The sequence below is a fragment of the Notolabrus celidotus genome, chromosome 24 (genome assembly GCF_009762535.1).
Source record: "Notolabrus celidotus isolate fNotCel1 chromosome 24, fNotCel1.pri, whole genome shotgun sequence".
In the NCBI taxonomy this organism is placed as follows: Eukaryota; Metazoa; Chordata; class Actinopteri; order Labriformes; family Labridae; genus Notolabrus; species Notolabrus celidotus.
This window is the reverse complement of record NC_048295.1, coordinates 1,552,879-1,565,097: the sequence shown is the minus strand read 5'-3', so window position 1 is coordinate 1,565,097 and position 12,219 is coordinate 1,552,879. Positions and strand designations below refer to the sequence as shown.

The window sequence follows — 12,219 nt, the reverse complement described above, 5'->3', positions numbered from 1 at the left end:
CCATTATTTGCACGCTCTGCTCTTCTATCTGTCACTTAGTTTATGTTTTTTGCAAAAGCTCTGGAAGGCAGCCTTTGTCAAGTTTATTTTTTAAATCATATGTTTTAATTTTCTAACTCAATGTCTTCATTTTGCATATCTCTCTCCTGTTTTTGCAGAAGAAAGTGGCGTCTCTTTGCTCCAGCTGATTGGAGACCCTCCACCTGATGAGATCACCAGGGTCTATGGTCCGAGGGGGGAGGCCTCCTACGTCTTCACCCCAGGTGCCGTGTCTGGCCAGCCGGCTCTGGCCCACATCCCCAACCCTTTCCACCGCCATTTCTCCCTAATCTTTAACATCAAACCTTCATCTCCCTCTGCCTCTGTCCTCTTCTCCATCACTGATGGGCCTCAGAAGCTCATGTACATCAGCGTCAAACTCAGTGCCGTTCGGTCCCAACGTCAGAAGGTGCAGTTCTTCTACACCGAGCCCGACTCCGAGGCTTCATACGAGGCGGCCAGCTTCGATGTGCCGAGCATGGTGAACACATGGACCCGCTTCTCGCTGTCTGTCTTTGAGGAGACGGTGACTTTCTACCAGGGATGTGACTCTGAGCCACAGGTGGTGAAGTTCGAGCGATCACCCGATCCCATGGAGCTGGACGCAGGGGCGGGGATTTTTGTGGGCCAGGCAGGGGGAGCAGATGCTGACAAGTTCCAGGTAATGTTAGGATACAAAGGTACAAGTATGGTAACCCCTGTTAGAACCAGCTCTACTTAAAAACTGCAGTACATATACCTTTATAATTCTACTCCACTTCACTTCAGAAGCAAATACTCTAAGTTAAGATATAATAAGCACTGAATGTGAAGTAACTTATACAATGAATTAATGACTTACACAGATTACACAACATGATTAAAGAGATACACCTATTTGACAGTCTAGCATCTGGAAGAGAAGTCCATTTTCAGACCCTAAACTCCAGGGTTCCTGCAGAGGAAATACTCGAGCGCTGAAGACATGTTTGCTTGTCACATTTCTAACACAAATGAGCAAAAAGCAGCCATGAATCCTTCTCTGAATGTCACCCAGGGGAGCTGGAAACGTCAGAATGCTGCACTGTGTGCTAAAACAGCAGGTGTGTGTCCGTGTGTAACGTCTCCCCGTGGCAGCTCACAGGAGCAGGTTTGTGTCGGGGTCACAGGCAACCGGAAGAGCAGAAATTAACCCTCCTCTTTCTAGTAAATCTATTACTTAACCCCAACTTTCACCTTTGACCTCTGACCTGAAGGTTGCACTCTGCCAGTGACCCGGGTGACTGCATGTGACATGTCACATGGGACTTTGAAGGTGCAAAAGCAAACAAAGAAGGCATATAAATTATGATCTCTTAATGGTTTTCTTTTCTTAGCTGCAAATCTGGGCAGTTTTATCTTCCCAACACTTACATTTTCTTTCATGCTTCCATGTATTTGCAGATTTTAGCTGCAGGGAACACCATAACTGATTGCAAACAGTGAGTTTGTTTTGTACAGATTTGTGCATTTATGTGTGTGTTTGTGTTTTATAGGGGGAGATTTCAAACTTCAAACTGGTTGGAAACCCTCGGGCTGCTGAGCGTTTGTGTGACGACGAGGATGACTCTGATGCTGTGAGTATCATCTTTTTCAGGAGTGTCTGTGTGTGTTCAGAGTGTCTGAATGTGAATAAGATGTGAAACCTTTGTCTCTTGCAGGCTTCTGGTGACTTTGGCAGCGGTGAGGGTGAGAGGAGACAGTCTGGAAGTGGAAGAACTGTGAAGGTATATAATAATGAGATAATGAGTTGTTATAAGTAATTCTGATGTGAGGTATTTAATTTGAATTCATTCCTAATGTTTTCTATTTCAATTCTAGACCACTCCTGCATCCTTCCGCCCCGTACCAGAACCTCCTGTGATTTCCTCACAGGGAAACAGAGTCAAAGAAACAGGTAACAAAAAAGAAGGCTTAGCTGCTGCACAGTAAACACTCTGATCAACCAGAACATGCAATGAAGGTTTTTTAATCACACAGAAGCTGCTGCCAAAGAAACGTCCTATAGATTGACTTCTCTATTATGCAGAAGTATGTGCATAAGGGTTCTTGTCTGGACCTGAGAGTGAGAGGAGGTCTACTGCAGGGTTTCACATTGCAAGGGAGGTTTAAAACCCTGTAGCTCGCCCTGGTGGTTAGTGGAAGAAGTGGGGCAATTTTTCGCTTTATACCGTAGTTTTAAAGCGGCATTAAGGTTAAACTCAAATGATGCAGTTTGCAGAAAATGAATTACGGGGTGTTACACTTCCAGGCCTCTCTCTCAGCCAGTGAAGTTTTATCTGTGTTGCGCCTGTGTTGAATTTTAGATGTCAGGCAATCGGTGGACCACAGCCGGTCTGGACAACCTGTCTCCAGAGGTGGGTTACAGCCTTGCAGGAGCACAGATTAGGATTACATCCTAATCAACACAAGGCCATCCTATCACAGTATAGAATGAGCTGTCCAGTGTTGCTTGATGTTATTTTAAGCATGATGTTTTTACTTTGTGGTAGCTGGTTTCTGGTATCGTGATACACTGGGATTTGTGGGAACCCTGAAAGCAAAGTTGGATGTGGTTGTGTGTTGCATGTTTCTGTATTGAAATGTCCTCAACCAAATTATCCATGGAAGAACAAGAATGAGCTGTAATGTTCACATGCAATGAGACTTTCTTTGACTGTAAGAGGGAAGTAGTTTGAGAACATGCATCCACTAGAGAGAGTGATGACTGATGCAGCAGCGCCCTCTGCAGAACAGTGCACAAACTTTGATGAAGTAAATGTGTTTATCAGCTCCACTAGATGGCGTAAGAGCTTTACACTGTCACTGCAACCAGAAACACTTCATCTGCTCTTTTGATTCCTCTGGTTTTGCATTTGGTGTTTTTTTTTTTGCAAGTTCTGCTTTTAATGTTTGCATTACAATGCTTTGTTTTGATTTACATATATGTATGATCCACTGCATGATGCTTTTAAGCACATAACTAAGACTAGTCTAACATCAAGTTATTCTCCACTCTTACAACTTTCCCCATGCCACATGTCCTCAGGTTCCAGTGGTGCTAAAGGGGACAAAGGAGACAGAGGTGACAAAGGCTTGAGGGGGGACACAGGCCCTTCAGGACCAAAGGGAGAGTCAGGCTCCAGCTTTGGCTCCAGTTCATCCTCAACGGGCGGAGGAGAGCGAGGACAGAAGGTAGAACATCTCTCTGTGTTTTTATGCATGAATGTATCATCACCTGCTTTAAATATTTGGACTTAATGTGTCTTTATTCCTTTATTCCAGGGAGAAAAGGGTGTAAAGGTATGTAATGGTGTTCCATTTGAATAAAAAAATGTCATTTGAATTACTTGAGTTCCTTATCTGTCCCTCATATTATAAATAAATAAATTAAAAGTACAGCTGATTGAGAATCCCTGCTTAAATACTGTTTTCATCATATATATGTTGAACAGATGTCTCCTGCAGTAATCACTATCATCAGCTAACTGTCTTAGCTCACTGTCTTCTCTCTGTTGTCCTCACAGGGCAGCAGCGGCTTCGGATACTCCGGTAACAAAGGTGATCCTGGGGCTCAAGGACCTCCAGGGCCCCCTGGTCCTCCAGGGCCTGCAGCTGAGGTGGTTCGACTCGGAGATGGCTCTGTTGTGCAGCAGATGTCAGGACCAGCTGGACCATCGGGACCACCAGGGTCAGGCGGAGCCCCGGGACCTTCAGGAGCTGATGGAGAGCCTGTGAGTGCAGAGGAAAGGTCTGGGTTTTTTGGGATTAACCTGTCACTGATTGTTTTTTATCTTTCAGGGTGATCCAGGAGAGGATGGAAAAACTGTAAGTGTCTTTCTTCTCCCTTATTACACACACTGATATAAATATATAACTAATTTAAAAGGACCTCTTTTAATTGTGTGTTTGCTCGCATTTCCAGGGTCCTGCAGGGCCACGTGGTTTTCCAGGAACTACAGGAGGTCCTGGTTCCAAAGGCCAAAAGGTTACAGTCAAACAAGATCACTGAATGAATTAGATTGTTTCTGAAACTTCTGTTTATTATATTTGGGATTTTTATCTATCATAACAAAGTATGATATTTCCAGGGTGAGCGTGGAGAGGGTCAACCAGGACCTAGAGGCCCCCCAGGTCCTCCAGGAATTCCTGGAACTGGCAACGGGGACCGTCCTGTATGTAGAATTTGACGAGTTTGCAGGTTTTATTGATTCCAAGCGTACTCGTCACTGTATTTTATTGGTTTATGTTTTGTTAGACGTTCTTTGACATGGAGGGATCAGGATTCTCAGACTCTGACAGATTCCGGGTACGTTGATCATTCAAACGGTTGTTGAATTTGATCTTATTTCTACGCAGCATAGTAAGTTTGTAATCTGTTTTCCAGGGTTCACGTGGTCTTCCAGGTCCACCAGGCCCTCCAGGCCCTCCTGGGACTTCAGTCGCTCTGGGAGCCAACGGTCCGGTAGTTTTTGGACCCCCTGGACCACCTGGACAGGATGGAGTACCTGGTCTACCAGTGAGTACTTCCACTTGTTTGGTTTAGTGAAGACCTTCAGTCTGCAGTCTTTAAAGTCATATTTAAACGTCTGTAATGTGGTTCCAGCTTCTCATCTGTAAACATGTGCTGCTGGACTTAACAATATGACAAACTCTTAATAACTGTGTGTGCACTGTGTGTGGTTTTAGGGCCCTCCTGGTCGTCCAGGTGCCCCGGGTCCACCAGGATCAGGAGGAGGAGGAAAGGTGAGAACACAGACAGGGATTACTCAGTGAGGTTACCTGACTGTAAAAATGTTCATTCTAATAACTCTTTAATATCTTTCTCTCCAGGGTGACGATGGTGAGCTCGGCCTTCCTGGGGCACCAGGAGAAAAGGTGAGCTGAGGAGAAACGGATGTTTTACTCTTGTATTGAAATTGAAAAATGTCAGATTTGTTGCAGGTGTATCCGGATAGATTCTGTCCTCCATGTTTGTTGCTTTCCTCTAGCAAGAGTCGCAGGACTCCAACCCTTTCACCAGCTTCTTCTCTTACTTTGCTCCGTCCTCTACGGTGTGTAATGGGCACAGGTACTGGGGGGGCTCTGCTTTGGTGATTTCTTTCCTCTGTTAAAAAAATGTTCCACTTCCTGGTCTCATTTCTCCCTGATTGTAGTTTCTAATGCACATCCTCCATGCTGAATTTCCTTAACCCGTCGGTAGAAAGAGGAGCAAGACTTTCCCCTCAATAGTTTGTTTGCATTCACCTGCTGTCCTTCATGTTTCCATGTAGGACATCTTTAGTTTTCTGTTTCTACACGCCTCCTGCTTGTCATCTTTAGTTTCATCACCTCTTCTCTTTGATCGTCCTGCTTCAGTTTCATTAACAGGAATGTCTAACAGTCCTCATTCAGAAGTTCAGCAAAGACACATTAAATACTAGTGTACTATTTCTACTACTCACCCCAGGGGGCTCAGGGTGACTTAGGAACGCCAGGGACACCTGGACAGACTGGACTTGCAGGGCTCCCAGGTCCCATGGGACCAGTTGGACCCGCTGGACCTCCTGGGCCACCAGGACCACCGCACCACTTTGGATTTGTAAGTTCTTTAAAATGTTCAATCCTCAACAGACGTTTAAAAATGTGGTTAAAGTTCCACATTACAAGACATATTATTTTCTTTACTTGCAGGGGAATGAGGCTGGATTTGATGGGGCCAATGGCTTGCCTGGCCCACCTGGACCACAGGTAACCCATCATCCATGAGATCTCTGACCTTCTCTTTACAGTAGATACTCACCTCATGTTTCCCTCTCTGTCGTCTTTCAGGGTCCACCTGGTATTGCTGGTCTACCTGTAAGTATGACAGAGTTTCTGTCCTTGTGCTGATGAAATAAATCAAATCAACACAGTTTCTAGTCCGACTATTAGCATCATAAATAGTTTATGATGATTTTCAGGGTAAGCCAGGTATACCAGGCAGCAATGGAAACAAAGGATCTGAGGGACCGAGAGGATCTCCTGGGATACCGGGACTCGATGGGTTCTCTGGACAGCCGGTAAGATGCCTTACTTTCTGAAACCTACGGTCAGACATATTTTAAGAGCTCTGTTAACTGCTTTTGTTATTTTAAAGGGTCAAAAGGGAGACAGAGGAGAGAGAGGAGAATCGGTGAGTCACAATAAGAAACATATTTGAAATATTTGGATCTACAGTAAATTCTGTGTATATATAGTTGGGTTTATCATGTGAAGAGAGACTCTGATTGGAGGTTTTGTGTTTGTGTTTCAGGGTCAGCCAGGGCGAGACGGAGGGGCACCTGGACTTCCAGGGCCTCCTGGACCACCAGGACCTACCACCTACCAGACAACAGACGTATGTGAAAGAGAGATGAAATACTGTATGCCTGCAGTGTTATCCCTTAATCACTTTAGTAGATTGAGTTTGTGCACGAGCTGATATTCACTAACAGTCACTGCCTGCTGAATGTTTGATCACCCCGCACTAACTGACCTAACTTTGTCTTGCTGTAGTATAATGACGTATATTGGAACGAAGGGTCACAGGTGAGTCCTCCCCTAACTCTGCTAGCTATAAACCTCACTAAACTTAAAGATATTTGAGAATATGTACAAAGTACTTGTTCTGTTATTCAAGTGTTTTCATTCTCTCTCCTTCAGGGAGGAGCTGGTACCCCAGGCCGAGCAGGATTCCCAGTATGTATTGCTTTCATCAGTTCATAGTCCTTCCTGAAAAAGACGAGTGAATGTGAGAAAATAACCAGAGGTTAATGTCGTTTGTTTTTATTCAGGGGCCTTCAGGACCAAAAGGAGACAAAGGAGATTCTGGTCCTCCTGGATATGCACCTAAAGTAAGATAATCTACACATTCATGCAGTAAAACACTGCTGTGGATTCTGTTGTGATTTCCAGTGGTGACTGTAAACTTGTTGTTGTGTTCAGGGAGAGAAGGGAGAACCTGGTGTCATCCTGGGGTCTGATGGGAGACCTCAGTACCTTGGTGGTCTGGCAGGATTGCCGGTATAAAAATCAATGCAGTCCCTAAAGTTCAACTGCTGATATTATTTGTTGATATTTTAGTGTTCACAGTGTGCATGTGTGTTTACTTACAGGGTGACAGTGGACCCCCTGGCCCAATAGGACCTCCAGTGCGTACCATGTTTTTATTCCACACATTAGGAGTGTTCAGTGGTATAACTTGAGCTGAAAGCTTTGCATCAACTTAAATAAACTTGTATTTTCAGGGTCCATATGGTCCTTCAGGCCAGAAGGGAGAGATTGGGCTACCAGGTAGACCGGTAAGTCTTTTTAAAAGTGCACAAACAAGTCTGGATGGTAAGAAATGTTGAAGTTATACACAGTTTGGAAACTGATCATATTTCATGTTAAATGACTCAAACATCATTCTGAATGCGGTGTGTGTTTTCCTGTAGGGTCGTCCAGGTCTGAATGGCGCCAGAGGAGAGCAGGGAGAACCAGGCACTGGATCTGGAAACAGTTATCCTGTGAGTATAAGTGTTTTTTCCCCAAAACCAGAATTTTTGCCTAAGTTCCATCTAAGCGCTTAAGATCAGGTGATGAATAAACAGTAATTAATGTTGTTGTGTTCCTCAGGGTCCTCCAGGTCCACCAGGGCCCCCTGGACCTCCTGGAGCTTCAGGTCCCTTCGACAGGCACGGAGTGAGTCAAACTGTGCAGCTGTGTTTTAACAGTCTATTTAATTGTAAAGAAAAGTGTTGTCCATACCTTGTAATGATGTGAAACTGCAGAGATTTAAAATCTTGGGGTATTCACATTAATCTTTTATGTGGCGACATAAATCTGTTACAAGATCTTAAATTAAAGTCTTTGTTTCTATTTCAGGGATATGATGATTACTCCAGGCAGTACCCAGGTAACTTCTCTTCATGCAGTATTTCAAGTTCCCTGTAAAACAATAAGTTTTAGTCTAAGTGAACACAGACATGGAAATAAAAGGTAAACAGATGATGATGTTATTTTTCTTCCTCTTTGTTTTTAGCTGCTAAAGGAGAGAAAGGTGATCCTGGACCACCGGGGACACTTGACATTCAAGGTAGCATCCCTTCTTCAGTTCAGATTCATGATAAAAAGCTCAAAGGTAAATCTTTAATAATTTCAGTGTGTGGTGTCTGTCTTTTCTTCCAGGTTACGGGTCGGTGGATATTTACACTTTAAGGGTAAGTCTCAAGACTTTCCTCACGATGGTGTGGGTCAGAAATTGTTGTAAATATTTTATATTCTGGGATGTTTCTTGATTTCTTTGTGTCCAGAATGAGATGAAAGGAGAAACAGGAAGTCAAGGCGTAAAAGGAGAGAAAGGAGAACCAAGTGGAGGATACTATGACCCCCGCTATGGAGGGAGCGGATACCCAGGGACGCCAGGACCACCTGTAAGATCACCTGTATTTTAAAAACATAAAGCTCCTCCAAGTCTTAAGATCAAATTCTTATTGCTTTTTCCATCTTTGTGCCATCAGGGCCAGAAAGGTGACTCCATCATTGGCCCACCAGGCCCTCAGGGACCACCTGGTCAACCAGGTCGAGGCTACGATGGGCAACAGGGACCACCAGGGCCTCCTGGACCTCCAGGACCATCCTTACCTGGAGCTTACAGGGGCACACAGAGTGAGTTATGATCATTAAAACACCCAAACATTCAAGATGAAGTCTGTTTAGTTTCTTTTGAGCTCATATGACCCACTTTGATTGACAGCTATCAATATTCCTGGACCACCGGGACCACCTGGAACACCTGGACTACCTGGACACTCCTCTGGGGTAAGACAACTCGGCAAATGTATCTGCTTTGCATCTGTACGATCAGATAGTATATCATGAAATACAAATTACACTGTTTCTTTGTTTGTAGGTGACCGTGTTGAGGACCTACGACACCATGACAGCCACCGCCCGGAGACAACCTGAAGGCTCGCTGGTTTACATTTTGGACCAAACCGATCTGTTCTTGAGGGTCAGAGATGGAGTCCGTCAAGTGCAGGTGAGACGTTGACCTTTTAAATGATGAGGATTCGTCAGGAAACACAGTTAAAGCTCTTCATTAGGATTCTAACACAGCTGTCTTTGTTGTTCTTTACAGCTTGGGAGCTACATCCCCTTACCCAACGTGGATGTGAGTGTCATTTTTCTTTCTTTCTCTAATTTAGAACACACAATTTCCCCCGCTCTCATAAATCTCACATATTATTTCAGGGTAATGAGGTTGCAGCTGTGGAGCCCCCTCCAGTCGTCCCCTACTCCCCAGACCATCACACGCACACACAGACACACACGCACACCGACACCTCTCAAAGGCAACCTGAGAGTCCAGTCCACCACGGCACCGACCATCACTCACAGCCAGACGTGCATCACTCGTCAAACCCGGATCCACGCTACCCGACTCACCTTGATCCTAGATACCAGCCCGACAATCGTTACCAGCCGGATCCGCGATACCCGGTACCCACAGATCCCAGGTTCCCCAGTTACTCAGACCGGTTAAATCAACCGGACGGACGATTTTCTGTCCACACAACCGAGACTCGCCCTGCGTATCCGGACCCTCGCTATGCAGTCACCCCTCAGAGAAGACCAGCTCGTCCTGAGCCCCAGATTCCAGTCCACCATCATCATTCTGGTCCAGGGGTAAGAGGAGTCCACTTGAAAACATCATACTGCCTTTATATCATATGTTGTATTAGATCCATAGTGTGCTTTATAGTTTGTACTCTACATATCTATCTACCTGTCTTGATTATTATATAGCTATCTAGTTATCTAGCTTACTCTGTAGCTATCTGTCTTACTAACTTTCTAGCTAGCTTTGCATCTAACCATCCAGCTTTCAATTTAACAATCTAGTGTACTTTCTAATTTATCTAGCTTTATATCTCACCATCAACCCAGTAATACAAGTACCTGGCTTAGCAGCATGCTCACTGTCACCTATCCTCCTGGCTTTCTGTATTTGCATGCTCATAATCTGATTGTTATATTAAATAGTGATGTTGCTTCTGGGCATGTTTCCTCAGCTCCACCTCATCGCCCTTAACAGTCCTCAGAGCGGCTCCATGAGGGGAATCCGGGGTGCAGACTACATGTGCTTCACTCAGGCTCAGGCCGTCGGGATGAAAGGAACTTTCCGGGCCTTCTTGTCCGCCAGACTCCAAGATCTCCACAGCATCGTCCGCAAGGCTGACAGAGACAGTTTGCCGATAGTCAACCTAAAGGTAGCAAACAGAGAAGTTTGACACTGTGGGGCATTTTTTCTTTATTTTGTGAGAGTCAGAAGAAGTGTGAGATCACTCTAATGTATGTATGTTCATAACAAGCCATGAACTAGTCTTCAGCACAACTTTGTACTCAGTGTTTTGTGTTTACTTTTAGGACGAGGTTCTGTTTGACAACTGGGATGCCATCTTTCAAGACCGCAGGATGAAGGACAACGTGCCAATCTACTCCTTCGATGGCAAAGACGTTATGAGTGACAGCTCATGGTGACCAAATAAGATGACTGTTAAAGATGCAACAACCTGGGGAAACTGTGATTCAGTACTTTAACATAAATACTTTTTGTTTCCATATCCTAGGCAAGACAAGATGCTGTGGCACGGGTCGACCAACACTGGCCAGCGGCATGTTGACAGCTTCTGCGAGACGTGGCGTGTAGGCGACCAGGCGCTGACCGGTATGGCATCGTCACTGCAGAGCGGCAGCCTCCTCCAGCAGAGCTCCAGCAGCTGCTCCAGCTCCTACGTGGTGCTGTGTGTGGAGAACAGCTACGTCGTCCACTCCAAGAGATAGACGCACACACACTCACAAACACACAACATTAGACAAAGTCTGCAAAGCTTTCGTCCACACACACTTTTCTATCTTTGCACCGTATGTGGTGCTTTGTAAATATGTTTTTTCATATGAGTAATGAGTTTATGTTTGTTATCCCTTCATATACGGTGCTACACAGGATTATTCCACAAGTTAAACCCAAGTTAAGCTCAGGTGACAGACAGTAACGCACCCTCCGACAGCCATGTGGGAGGTTTCACGCCTTATAAGGATATAAGGGTAATTTCTTTTCTGTTGTCTGCTAGTAACTGCTACAATATTTATCTAAATATTAACAATAGCACGGCTGTTGCTTGGTAGAAGAAATATCTGTCACTCAGATTTCTGCTCATAAAATGACTTTAAGGAAATTTGACTCCTTTGCAGAAATCCTGCTCTGCTTGATCAGGATAATTAAACATTCTCTCCTTTTAATGGGACTTTATCAACACTACTTTATAGAAAGGAGTGTAAACTGTACACAGGGAAGATAAATGGATCATCAAAGATTTGATACACAAGAATCTCTTTTTCTTCCTGTTCAACCAAAAGTCTGACATGGTGAAAATAGACTGTGTGAGCCAAGTAAAGCAGTGTAAACAATAGTTAAATCAGGGTTTCTGCACCTTTAATATTCAGCTAATTCTAAAGCTTTCTCTGTTTTAAACAAGGTGCCACCAACCGGACATTTCAGCAACCAAAAGCAAGAAAACAAAAGTTATTTTATGTGAAATGTTTGTTTTTTTAACTTCTTTTCATTTACACTGATTTTATCTGTAACCAAAGCACTTGAGTAACAGCTTTTTTTTTTTTTTTTTGCAACTATCTTTCATGGGAAGATATTTTCAAGTCATATTTTTAGTGATAACAAAGGGATATTTATTTTTTATAAACCGTGCATTTTCAGCTATAATGTGTGACAGCTACATTTCAATTTATCCAGCAAACCTACACAATGATGTGTACCTGAAAGAGGTAAAGGACAAAGTTTGTGCACAGACACATTACATCTGTGTTCAGTCATCCAAATAGGACTCAGCCATATATGTTTGTCCATGCACTGTTGCTTTTTAAAATTTTTCTTGTTTATTTCAGAACAGAAAATGCACTGCAGCCAGGTAACAGTGGAGAGGATACAAACACTGGTCCAAAGTTTTTTACTTTAATTCTTATGCAGTGCCAAATTAAATGCAGGAAGATTTCTGTTAACTTCTGCAGGTTGTATCTGTTTTTCTCTTTGTTTGAAACGCTGCATCTCATAATTGAATAAACCAGTGTGGAAATTGTAAATTGTGTTGTGCATTGACTGTTTTCAGCAATACTTGTGTCGTT

General features: G+C 43.9%; 1 protein-coding gene across 6 annotated transcripts in view; it reads left to right on the top strand.

The window, feature by feature from the left end:
- The window catches only part of LOC117808375 (collagen alpha-1(XVIII) chain-like), a 28,174-nt gene extending 15,997 nt beyond the window's left edge, over nt 1–12,177 (top strand). For 3 of the 6 annotated variants that reach the window (XM_034678098.1, XM_034678097.1, XM_034678093.1), the window contains exons 2-42: nt 159–700; nt 1,554–1,634; nt 1,719–1,784; nt 1,879–1,954; nt 3,086–3,231; nt 3,322–3,339; nt 3,564–3,770; nt 3,838–3,864; nt 3,962–4,024; nt 4,128–4,211; nt 4,295–4,345; nt 4,424–4,555; nt 4,726–4,782; nt 4,870–4,914; nt 5,028–5,090; nt 5,486–5,617; nt 5,710–5,766; nt 5,848–5,874; nt 5,979–6,077; nt 6,155–6,190; nt 6,311–6,394; nt 6,553–6,585; nt 6,700–6,735; nt 6,831–6,890; nt 6,982–7,059; nt 7,152–7,187; nt 7,284–7,337; nt 7,473–7,544; nt 7,654–7,719; nt 7,903–7,933; nt 8,060–8,113; nt 8,206–8,237; nt 8,331–8,450; nt 8,538–8,685; nt 8,774–8,838; nt 8,930–9,058; nt 9,158–9,190; nt 9,271–9,705; nt 10,092–10,289; nt 10,447–10,556; nt 10,650–12,177. In XM_034678098.1, coding sequence (XP_034533989.1) covers nt 159–700; nt 1,554–1,634; nt 1,719–1,784; nt 1,879–1,954; nt 3,086–3,231; nt 3,322–3,339; nt 3,564–3,770; nt 3,838–3,864; nt 3,962–4,024; nt 4,128–4,211; nt 4,295–4,345; nt 4,424–4,555; nt 4,726–4,782; nt 4,870–4,914; nt 5,028–5,090; nt 5,486–5,617; nt 5,710–5,766; nt 5,848–5,874; nt 5,979–6,077; nt 6,155–6,190; nt 6,311–6,394; nt 6,553–6,585; nt 6,700–6,735; nt 6,831–6,890; nt 6,982–7,059; nt 7,152–7,187; nt 7,284–7,337; nt 7,473–7,544; nt 7,654–7,719; nt 7,903–7,933; nt 8,060–8,113; nt 8,206–8,237; nt 8,331–8,450; nt 8,538–8,685; nt 8,774–8,838; nt 8,930–9,058; nt 9,158–9,190; nt 9,271–9,705; nt 10,092–10,289; nt 10,447–10,556; nt 10,650–10,863 — 4,097 coding nt within the window. In that variant the 3' untranslated portion in view covers nt 10,864–12,177. The remainder of the gene's footprint in view (nt 1–158; nt 701–1,553; nt 1,635–1,718; nt 1,785–1,878; nt 1,955–3,085; nt 3,232–3,321; nt 3,340–3,563; nt 3,771–3,837; nt 3,865–3,961; nt 4,025–4,127; nt 4,212–4,294; nt 4,346–4,423; nt 4,556–4,725; nt 4,783–4,869; nt 4,915–5,027; nt 5,091–5,485; nt 5,618–5,709; nt 5,767–5,847; nt 5,875–5,978; nt 6,078–6,154; nt 6,191–6,310; nt 6,395–6,552; nt 6,586–6,699; nt 6,736–6,830; nt 6,891–6,981; nt 7,060–7,151; nt 7,188–7,283; nt 7,338–7,472; nt 7,545–7,653; nt 7,720–7,902; nt 7,934–8,059; nt 8,114–8,205; nt 8,238–8,330; nt 8,451–8,537; nt 8,686–8,773; nt 8,839–8,929; nt 9,059–9,157; nt 9,191–9,270; nt 9,706–10,091; nt 10,290–10,446; nt 10,557–10,649) is intronic. The other 3 variants (XM_034678095.1, XM_034678094.1, XM_034678096.1) reach the window with 3 other exon arrangements.
- The last annotated feature ends 42 nt before the right edge of the window (nt 12,178–12,219 follow it).